Genomic DNA, 12,013 nt, shown 5'->3' with positions numbered 1-12,013 from the left:
CCTATTTATTCTCTTGATCTTATCAATTATCCTGCAGATTGTTTTTCTATTCTTGTTGTATTACTAAAGTCCCTTTCCTTAGACCTTTTTCAGTAAATTCTTAACTGATCTTGTGGCTTATAGGCTCATTAGTACCCTTTTTAGTTTCCTTGGCTGTTCAAGCAAATACCATGCTATGCATTGTCTTAAACAATGATAATTTTTGTTTTTTAGTTTTTAAACTTTTTAAATGTAAAATATAGCATATTTACAAAGCAAAGAAAGAAAAAAGCAATAATTTTCAAAGCACAGTTCAACAAGTGGTTACTGAACAGATCCCAGAGTTTCTCATGGGCTACTGTTCCTTTGTCTTGGTTTTTTCCTTCTAGCTGTTCCTGAGCAATAGAAGCTAGAAGGAATATTGATATGTGACTCAGCAGTCATACTCATTTGCCAAATCCTATTCTGTTATATCTCCTCCTTCTCCTTTGATCCTTCTCCCATTCTATTGTGATCTTTGAGTGCTGCCTGTTTTTAACTTTTTCATGTTGAGAAGGGGTGAACACTAAAGAACAGAGGGGATGTAATTAATTGATAATCTTGGAGAGGCTGGTCCCTCTGAGTTTCAGGAACTTATCTGACCTAGGAACCTTTCCTCTTGGAATTATATTCCATGAAGGCAAACCTAATGCATGACATCTTTGTAGAGTCTCAATAGCACATAATCTAAATCAATTTCTCTGAATAGGGCATTTAAACAACCTAATCTCTTGGAGTCAAGAAGGGGACAAGACCTTGTAATTCTGTATAGCTTAATATAATACCAGTATACATCTCAGACTATGATGGGCAATAATTAAAAAGTATTGGTAGAGTCCCTTGAGGGCAAGGAGGGAAAAATATAACTATTAAATTTTCCTGTCTGGGAAACCCTGGGTACCCTCTCCACCACTGGGAACTACCAAGAGAATAGGCCACACTCTGGATTTTGAGGCTTGCCCTTATGAAACTTATTTCTGTAGGGAAGAAGCTAAGACTACTCATAACAAAGCCTAAGAGTTGCTCCCAGGGAGGCTCTTTGTTGCTCAGATGTGGCCTTTCTCTCTGTAAGGCCACTCTGCAAGGAAAATCATTGCCCTCCCCCCTACGTGAGACAAGCCATTCAGGCATGAAAGTCTCCGTGACAACACAGGGTGTGACTCCTAGGACCCCTGGACCTAGCACCAGGGGATTGGCAATGCCTTCTGAACCAAAAGAGGGAAAAGAAGTGTAATAAAATAAGGCATCAGAGGCCAAGAGAGATCTAATGGAGTCAAGAGTCTATCCTGGAGGCTTTTTTATGCAAGCTTCAGTTAGATAGTGGTAATTGCCAGGGTTTGCCAAACCCCTATCAACATCACTCCTGTTGATTCTTAAGAACACCTAGGGCTAAAACAATGGAAATTTATAAGCTCCTGATTTTGAGACTCGGAAAAAGTCCAAATCAAGCTGTCATCAGGGCGATCCTTTCTTCTTAAAGGCTGGCATTCTGGGGCTGGCTGCCAGTAATCCCGGATCCTTGGCTGCTCTGTCAAATTGCAATATATATGGTGGTCTCTTCTGGCTTCTTCCTTGTTCTTTGGTTTGCGAAGACCTCAGCTTTTCACTTCCTGTGGATTTCTCTTCTCTGTATCTGAATTTCATTCTGCTTATAAAAAACTCTAGTCCTTTATGTTTAGTTGGGCCACACCTTAACTGAAGAAACCCATCAGCAATCCCACTTACAATTCACAATAATGGATTAAGTTTAAGAACATGTTTTTCTGGGGTACATAGCTCCAAACGACCACACACTTCCACTGGCTATTCGTCTTCCACATTGCTATAGGAGTGATTTTTCTAAAGCATAAACTTAAGTATGGTACTGTATCATTAAAACCTTTAAATAGTTCATTTGTATCTATATCTGTATGATGAATTAAAATACTTCTTGATTTGATCTTTATTTTACTTTCCATTCTCACCTTCTCCTTCACTCTTAACTGTACACTATGTATTCAGCAAGCTAAAAAATGCTTTTTCACATCTCTGTTCACTATGGTCCCTCTCTCTGGAATGCCCTCTGCTCATCCCTTCTCCCCATCTGTTTGATGAATTCATAGACCTTTTTCTGTGATCTGGCATGACTTTTCACAATAGTAAACCTTGTAAATACCTCACAAGATATAGTATTTGTATTGTTTAGATAAGGAATGATGAAGCCATCTGACTAAAGTAATACAATTAATATGTGGCAGATCTTGTATTTAAATCAGGTTATCTAACTTCAAAGCCTGTGCATACATTTTCACTACACTGAATGCAGCAATGTTACTTTGAATTTTTATATCTTTCTCTGTATGCAGTAGGAAGCGATCAAATATATGTGAGCAAGGAAAATTCATGATTAGTTCTGTTTATCTGAAGCTAAAGCATATCTGCTTTGAAAGCCACTCTGTTTAAATATTAATTTACCATTCCAAGTTGCTCGCTATACAAAATCAGTGACAAGAGCAAATAATCAAATGCCAGCATATAATTTTAAATTTCATATTCATCTAAACTTGAACATATTGGTATTCCTGTATATTTTATTTTTATTCTCTTTATGTATAAATATATTTGATTTTGGTTCTAAATTAACAGTTTCTGTTTGTCTCAGCCAAAGGCCCAAGTTTCATCTTTTTTAAAAGTTATAATTATAATGTTATTTCTATTTATAACTAAGGAACAAAGTCAGGAATGTGTTTTAAATTGCAAACATTTCTCTGAATTGATCTGATAACATGATTGCACTGAAACTTATGAAAGGAAAATGGTATTGGATATAGATTGTACATAAATTAATGTCAAATATCCTTCCAGTTCAAATCTAGTTGATTTAATTTAGTTTTAAAATTCTTAGGAGCGATTATGTAGTACACTAAATTGGTTTAAAACAATAAGTGAAATCACTTATTTTTATATCTTTATATTTTCTGAATTTATGCACAAAATTACGTTTATATTTTGATAATTAAAATGAACATATATTGTCTTTTTATATTTGAATATATACATAAACACACACATATACATGTACATACACACACATGTATGAACTTTGTGTTAACATGTTATTCTATTGCCAAATTCATATTCATTTTTTTTCATTATTCTCTGCAACTTTTCTATCCCTCTGAAACGTCTTCATTTCTTTTCATCTCTTTTAAGGACTCTTCTATGTCCTTTCTTATTCTAACAGCTGTGTATCCTACTCAGTAGGATAATTGGCTCTAGTTCTTAATTAGAACTATAAGGCCTTTTGATTGCTTGATTCATTAATTCATTCGACGATATTTATTAAGTACCACTATGTGCCAGATAATGGGGATATAATAATGAACACGACAAATTATTCTATTGTAAATTTCAAGCACAGTGTTAGCAATTTTGATAAAATTGATATGGCATGTGCCATGTCAGGTACTTTTTAAAGCACTTTATAGGAATTAATTCATTCAATCTTCAAAACAAGTATATGAGTGGGGCATCCATTTTACAGGTGAGGAAGCCAAGTCATATAGAAATTAAGTAATTTGTCCAAGGTCATACTACCCACAAGTGGTACAGTTAGGATTCTAACCTTAGCCTCTGGCTCCAGGATTTGTGCTCTTAGCCACCACTCTATGTTGTTTAATTAAATGGGAAAATATCTTTAAATACTGTGATGCAGAAAATGGAATGCTATAGAAGTATATAATAGTGTGCATCTAGCCTAGGAAACCAAGAGGAAGTAACACCTAAATGAAACTCTGAAGAAGTTCCAGGTTTGAAAAGCTGATAACTAAAAGAGCAGTTACAAAGAACATTCAAGAACCTGAAAGAAGTTGAATGTGGTAGGAGCACCAACCTCAGTGGGGTGTGTGCTGATTTGAAACTGTTATATGCCCCCCAAAAGCCATGTTCTTGTAATCCAGTCTTGTAGGGGCTGACCTGTTTTGAGTAGGTCCTTTTGATTAAATTGTTTCCATGAAACTGTGACCCACCCATTTCAAGGTGGGTCTTAAGCTGCTTACTTTAAGTCCTCTATGAAGAGATAAAAGACGGAAAACAGAGCTGAGAGTCGATACAGCTAGCAGATAGATGACAGACATTTGGAGACAGAAAATGCCCAGGGAGATGCTAAGAGATGAAATCCATTTTGCCCTCAAGAAGCTAAGAGAGGACCCACAGATACTTAGGGAAAGAAAATGCCCCCAGAGAAACCAGAATGACCCACAGGTACTGAGCGAACCATTTTGAAACCAACCCAGGAGAGAAGGGCCAGCAGATGACATTATGTGCCTTTCCATGTGACAGAGAAACCCCGGACATATCTGGCATTCTTGAGTGAAGGTATCCTTTTGTTGATGCCTTAATTTGGACATTTTCATGGACTTAGAACTGTAAATTTGTAACCTGCTAAATCCCCTTTGTAAAAGCCAATCGGTTTCTGGTATATATTACATTCTGGCACCATTAGCAAACTAAAAAGGGACATAACAGGAGTCCCAGGCAGTTAGGTCATAAAGGAGGAAGTATACCCTAATATTTCAGACAGACCTTGGGTGAAAGCCCAGTTCTGCCACTTTCTTTGTAATTCTGAGCCAGTCAACTAATCTCTATTAGGCTCCGTTTTCTTTTCTCACTTCTAAAAATGAACTAAGAATGCTCTCTTTAGTGGATTTTTCCATTTGTTCATTCAGTATTTATTTTGTGCCTTTTATATCCTATACTCATTCTAGAGCTAAAAATATAGTGGTAAAAATGACAAATGAGGCTATGCCATTGTGAAGCTTGCATTCTAATGGTTGTCATAATGAGTATGTGAGAGAACATCCAGTAGTACCTGTTACTTATGGCCATTCTGAAAGTTAATTTCCAGTCCAGGGTTCACATACATTTTAGAGTATGGACACTTTAAATTCTTCTCAGATTAAGTTAAAAATGCATGCTTACTAATAACCATGAAGTTTTAAGTGACTTGTGACTAACGAGAAAGTGGCCAGATTATTTAGGATGTCTAAGATTTATAATTTTATGGTTTAGTTTGGCAATTCTAAAATGCCTTGAAGAACTCCTGTTGTCTATAGAATGTTTAGTGATTCTGTGGGGATAAAAGAGTATATGTCTCAAAAGGATTTATAGTATTATAGGAACAGATATGATATATCCAAAAGAAACACTAGAAAACACTATAGAAACTGTGACAAAAGTTCATATAGGGTTTTAGGCAAAGTATTGATTAGTCAGTTCTACTTGGAAAATGGGTATATTTAATATAGATTTGTTTTTATTTATTCTCAGAAATAAGCAGATAGAAAATAGATAAGGGTGATATTTATAATGATATTACTGTTGTTATTATTGTTATTATGTATATGTGCTGGAGATTATGGCAGTACAAGCACAACCCTAGTTATGTAGTGGTCATTCTCTTAACAAGTTGAATCTGTGTTGATTATTCTGTAGCCTTCCAGATTAGTTAGTTGATATTACTCTTTCAATGCTGATAAATAGTTGGTTGCTTGAATTTAACCTGACGAATTACACTGCATAACTGACACTTACATAAGAAACATAACTATATTACAATATCTTCACAGTTATGTATTTTTATTTAATTTATAAATTCCTGAACTGTAGAATTCTAAATGAATTTAATAGCAGTCTCAAGATATGCTTTCATTGTTGCCTTTGAAAAGTGCGAATTATGAGATCAAAACTGCTTTGGAAAAAAACAAAATATAAAGGTAACTTTTGATAGAATTGAAATCAAGATCTATAGCACTCAGACCACTAGAGAAGATAAAAGCCAACAAAAATAGTGCATAGAACAAAAGCAGAAAACAAAGGAAAACAGAAAGCATAAAATGAGATGATAAAAGCAAGAACATAACTTATTGAGTTATAATTTCTTTTTAAAATACAAAAACTGTGTTTAGAAGTAGAATTAAAATATAGGCCATTTATAAGAATCACATCAAAAAAGCAAATAATATAAAGCATAAAAATAGATGGTTAGAAAGTCAATTCTTATGTGAAAGCAATAGTGCCAATATTAATTTCAGACAGAATAAGGCAAAATGGTATATAACATAAACAGGTCACACAAACTATATTATCAAATTTGAAATTCATAATGGCATACATCATTTTCAGGGAATATGTAGTTAACTCAAGACGTAGAGTACCTGAACAAAGCAGCATTTTATTTAAAAAATATTTTAAGATATCAAAAACTTACCTTAAAATGTTTGTGTTTTATTAACTAGTGAAATTTCCTCAGATTTTTTTGGGGAAAAATATCACAAGCTGTGAGAAATTTCTCACCATATATTAAATTAAAAAAAAAATTTTAAGTAAATGAAGTAACTAATTCATTTCATTAGGTGTACTTTACCCTGCTTCCAGAATTTGTTGACTATATTCCTTTATACACATCCTTAGTTGCAATTAAAAAAGAAAATCTTAGGTCATTTTTGCTTAAGATACAATTATAAAATTCTCAGTTGTGGTAGCAAATTAATTGCAATAGTATATTGAAATAATTAACTGGATTATATACCTCAACAAATAGGGTTCAGGTCAGCAATATAAGGACCATTTAATATTAGGAAATCTGTTAATATCATATCCCAGTGTTTCCAAAAAAGAGGTATAATTATCTAGCTGAGTATAGAAAAGGCAATAAATTAAACTTAATACCCAGTCCTCATATTTTTTTAATTCATAAAAAGCCAGGAATAAAAATGGTACTTCTTTAATATAATGAAAAAATACCTACTTTGAAGTAAGATACAAGCTACGTAATATACATACTGCATACAGTCTTTGATATCTGAATCTATTTTCTGATCATTGCATAAGAAATATACAGTTATTTGATTTGCCATTTTTATAATATGTCAAACCACTTGAGCCAATTCAAAGCTGAAAGACTTATTAAAGGGACAAATAACAATAAGTACAAAATGGGCATAGGTAAAAAAGAAAGCATTATTTTTCATTAGTCATTTTGGTCATTTGTAACACCCAGAAGTAGAATTTCATTTGTTACAAGTATAAACTAAGTGGAACTAACAAATTTCCTATTTATTTTTTTCATTTTGATTTTAATACATGTATTAGAGAAGTTTTTTTTTACCTAAAACTTATGTAGAAAATACAGTTTCCATATAGTACCCCTCCGCACAGTTTTTCCTGTTAATAACACTTTGAATGAATGTAGTGCTTTTGTTATAGTTGATGAATTACAATATTATTATAATTATACAGTAAATTATAGTTCATAGTTTACATCAGAGTTCACTGTTTTGTACAATTCTATTGTTTTTAAATTTTTTAATTCTGATAACATTTAATAACCTAAAATTTCCCATTTCAACTACTTTCAGATATATAATACAACACTGTATTATACTATGTTAGTAATATTCTTAACATCACCAGCATCCATTACCAAAACTTTTCCATTACTCCAAACAAGAACTCTGTATTAACAGACCTAATCATTCTTATTTTTATGACAGTAATCATATTTGGAAATGAGGCATATTTCATATATGCTGTTAAGTTGAACCATATGAAATCGGCATTTTTGTGCTTCAAAAATCGTAGAATATTGGCGATTTGATATTGTACACATGTGGAGATAAAGACATTTGGTAAGATTTCTAGGAATAGTTAATTCTGTTTTAGCGGTGTTAAAGTACTTTGTCCTTTCTTAACAAAAAGATACTTTACTCTTTGTCCTTTTTTTTTTATTATTATTTTCTAATACATATATTCACAGTTGATTGAAAGAACCATGCTAAGCCAGACATAGTAATTTCTGTTTAGTTTAGTGTTTTTCAAAACTGCATCTAGGCTTCAGGTAGCTTTCTTTTTGCCCTGGCAGCTTATCTCCTGCTTGTTATCCTCAGTCTAAGCATGCTTTGTCTATCATTTTGTCCTGTTCATGCAGAATGCCTTCTGTTTATCAAAGGATGATGATGTAATAGTTGTAAAAGGATCATTAATAACTGTAATAATAATAGCTAACATTCACTGAGAGTTCATTATATGCCAGGTACCTTTCCAAGACTTTATCTTAAGACCTTCTTTAATCCTTACAATTACCCTATGATGTAGGTACTGTTATAATCTCCATTTTATATATGAGGAACTGAGGCACAGAATGGTTAAGCAACTTACCCAAAGGTCTGCTGCCAAGTGCCAGAGCAGAATGATGACTGATTACTCTAACATGAGAAATGATTTTGAGTCATCTACGTATTTACATTGAAGAGCGTTAGTAATTTCAGTTGTTTGATGTAGAAATTTTCATTTCGTTAACTTTTAAATAAATATTCAATCTTAACATCTTATCTGTTATAATTTCTCTCAAATAAGTACATAAATCCCCTCCCCATTTTTTTGGTTCACAGGAAGGACAATCTGAAATTTTATATACATTCTGGAATTCCGTTACTCAAGCCCTTTCTTCTCAATTTCAGATGGCAACAAATTGTAAGTATACAGTTTATTTTGCAAATTCATTTCAAAGTTTTTCGGTTACTTTTAAATTTTGATGTCAAGAAATTTTGCTCTCTTTCTTGAATCACAATGGAATAAAGTTGGAAATAAATAACAAGTGGAGCCTGGAAAATTCAAAAATATTTGAAGGCTAAACAAAATACTCTTAAACAACCAGAGGGTCAAGGAAGAAATTACAAGAGAAATTGTAAACGTTTCGAGGCAAATGAAAATGAGAACAAAATATATCAAAACTTATGGGATATAACAAAGGCAGTGCTGACAAGGAAATTTATTGCCCTCAATGCTTCTTTAACAGAATGCTTCTTTTTAACAAAGAAGAAGGAGCAAAAATCAAGAAATTAACTGTCCACCTGGAAGAGCTAGAGAAAGAACAGCAAACTAACCCCAGAGCAAACAGAAGGAAAGAAATAAAGATTAGAGCAGAAGTAAATGAAATTGAGAATATGAAAAGCAATAGAGAGAATCAGTAAAACCAGAAGTTGATTATTTGAGAAAGTCAATAAAATACATGGACACTTAGCTAGGCTGACAAAGAAATAGAGAGAGAATGCAAATAATTAAAATTAGAAATGGGAGGAGGTACATAATTATTGACCCTGGAGAAATAAAGGAGATAAAGAGAGGGTACTGTGGGTGCAAGGGTGATTCAGTGGTTAAATGCTTGCCTTCCATGCGGGAGACCTGGTTTTGATTCATGGACCATTCACCCCCTGAAAAAAAAGTACAAAAAGACAGGGTATTATGAACAACTATATGCTAACAAACTAGACAACCTAGACAAAATCAGCAACTTCCAAGAAGAGCAAGAACAACTAACATTGACTAAAGAAGTAGTAGACCTCAGCAAACCAATCATGAGTAAGGAGATTGAATCTGTCATCAAAAATCTCCCGTAAAAGAAAGTCCAGGACCAGAGGGTTTCACATCTGAATTTCTAATAAACATTCAAGAAATGATTAATACCAATCCTACTCAAACTCTTCAAGAAAATGAAGAAGGGAAAAGCTACCTAACTCATTCTATAAAGCCAACATCACCCGAATACTAAAGCCTGGCAAAGATACTATAAGAAAAGAAAATTACAGACCAACCTTTTTAATGAATAGAGATGCAAAAATCCTGAACAAAATAGTTGCGAATCAAATCCAGGAGCACATTAAAGGAATTATACACCATGACCAAGTGGGTTTTATCCCAGGTATGCAAGGCTGGTTTGACACAAGAAAATCAATTAATGTAACACACCACAGCAGTAAATTAAAGGGGAAAAACTGCATGATTATCTCGATTGATGTAGTAAAGACATTTGGCAAAATTCAGCATCCTTTTTTGATGAAAACACTTCAGAGTATAGCAATAGAAGGGAACTTCCTCAACCTAATAAAGGGAATGTATGAAAACTCACAGCTAACATCATACTCAATGGAGAAAGACTGAAAGCTTTCCCTGTAAGATCAAGAACAAGACAAGGATGTCCATTGTCACCATTGTTATTCAACATTGTGCTGGAAGTTCTAGTTATAAGAATTAGGCAAGAAAAATAATTAAAAGGCATTCAAATTGGAAAGGAAGAAGTAAAGCTATCACTGTTTGCAGATGACTTGATACTGCATGTAGAAAATCCTGAGAAATCTACAGTAAAGCTACTAGAGCTAATACACGAATACATGAAAATGGTAAGACATAAGATCAACATGCAAACATCAGTAGTGTTTCTGTACACCAGCAATGAGCAATAATCCATTCTGCCATTCTGTATCTTTTGATTGGGAAGTTTAATCCATTAACATTTAATGTTATTACTGTAAAGGCAGTACTTTCTTCTACCATTTTGTCTTTTGGATTTTATATGCCATATTAATTTTTTTTCTCTTTACTCCTTTACTGATAGCCTGCAAGAAACACTCTGCAAGTAGTGCTCACTCATTTCTATACTCTTCTCCACACCTCACTCTCCTTCCTGCTTTTTCTATCTACCTGTAGTGCTCCCTTTAGTATTTCTTGCAGAGCCAGTCTCTAGTTAGAAATTCTTTCAGTGGTTGTTTGTCCAAAAATATTTTAATCTCCCCCTCATTTTTGAAGGACAGTTTTACTGGATATAGAATTCTTGATTGACAGTTTTGCTCTTTTAGAATCTTAAATATCTCATACCACTCCCTTCTAGTCTCCATGGTTTCTGCTGAGAAGTCCACACATAGTATTATTGGGCTTCCCTTGTATGTAATACATTGCATCTCTTTATGTTTTCAGAATTATCTCTTTGTCTTTGACATCTGACAATCTGATCAGTAAGTGTCTTGGAGTATTTCTATTTGGATGTATTCTGTTTGTGGTATACTGTACTTCTTGAATCTGTAATTTTATGTCTTTTGTAAGAGGTGGGAAATTTTCAGTGATTATTTCCTCCAAGAGTCTTTCTCCTGCTTTTCCTTTCTCCTCTCCTTCTGGAACAACCATACTACGTATATTCATGTGCTTCATGTTGTCATTCAGTTCCCTAAGACAACAGGGAATCACTCATATTTTTCCATTCTCTACCCTTTATTTTCTTTTGTATGCCATATTTCATATGTCCAGTCCTCTAATTCGCTAATCCTTTCTTCTGTCCTCCTCAGAGCTATTGTTGTGGGTTTCCATTTTTTTTTATCTCTTCTATTGTACCTTTCATTCCTATGAGTTCTCTGATTTTTTTCAAACTTTTGAGTTCTTCTGTTTCTTTGTGCAATGTTTTCTTTATATCCTCCCTCAACTTGTTGATTTGATTTTTGATGAAATTTTCCATGTCTGTTTGAACATCCTGAATTAGTTGTTTCAACTCCTGTATCTCATTTGAATTGTTGGTTTATTCCTTTGAGTGAGTTATATCTTCAGTTTTCCTAATATGACTTGTTAATTTTTCCTGGTGTCTAGGCATTTGAATGAGTTTATTCTGGAGATTGTTTTCACTCTTTTACCCAGGATTTTCTTGCTGGATAGCTTTGTTCTGTATTTATTCTTTGACATTCAGTTCAAATTATTTTAGACCTCTTGAATAGGTTCTGTTGAACTGACTAGGATTTTTCAGTTCCTGTTTTTCTGTTTCTTGTCCTGCCCATGTGGAGCCTTTTTTTTTTTTTTTGAGGAGGAGGAGGAGGAGGGTCTGCTCTGATATTATGGACCCCAGTCAGATTTTCCCAGGCCAGACAGGCCCATGTCTCAGGAAGAAAGAATTGCCAGCATCTGTTTTCCCTGAAGGTAAAACCCAGCAAGTTGTCAGTCTTTCCTATGAAGTCTCTAGATTCTTTGCTTTTCCTATCCTGGCCAGCCTGTGGCACTCGCCTGTCTGTGGCTTCCCAACAACATAAAGTGATGTGGTGCCTTTAATTTCAACAGACTTTCCCTGCCAGGTGCATAGTTGAGACAGAGGTGAGGTGGTAGGTTGGCATTAGCTAGTTCGGTTTTCCAGTCCCTGGGG

At 34.0% G+C, this 12,013-nt stretch overlaps 1 protein-coding gene across 1 annotated transcript in view; it reads left to right on the top strand.

Annotated features, from left to right (window-relative positions):
• The window catches only part of COG5 (component of oligomeric golgi complex 5), a 429,771-nt gene that overhangs the window by 258,254 nt on the left and 159,504 nt on the right, over positions 1–12,013 (top strand). The window contains exon 11 of the mRNA XM_077164569.1: positions 8,448–8,529. Within this exon, the coding sequence (XP_077020684.1) occupies positions 8,448–8,529 (82 nt within the window). The remainder of the gene's footprint in view (positions 1–8,447; positions 8,530–12,013) is intronic.

The sequence above is a fragment of the Tamandua tetradactyla genome, chromosome 1 (assembly GCF_023851605.1).
Source record: "Tamandua tetradactyla isolate mTamTet1 chromosome 1, mTamTet1.pri, whole genome shotgun sequence".
Classification (NCBI taxonomy): Eukaryota; Metazoa; Chordata; class Mammalia; order Pilosa; family Myrmecophagidae; genus Tamandua; species Tamandua tetradactyla.
Note: the sequence above shows the minus strand (reverse complement) of the source record. Positions and strands in the feature narration are given on the sequence as shown.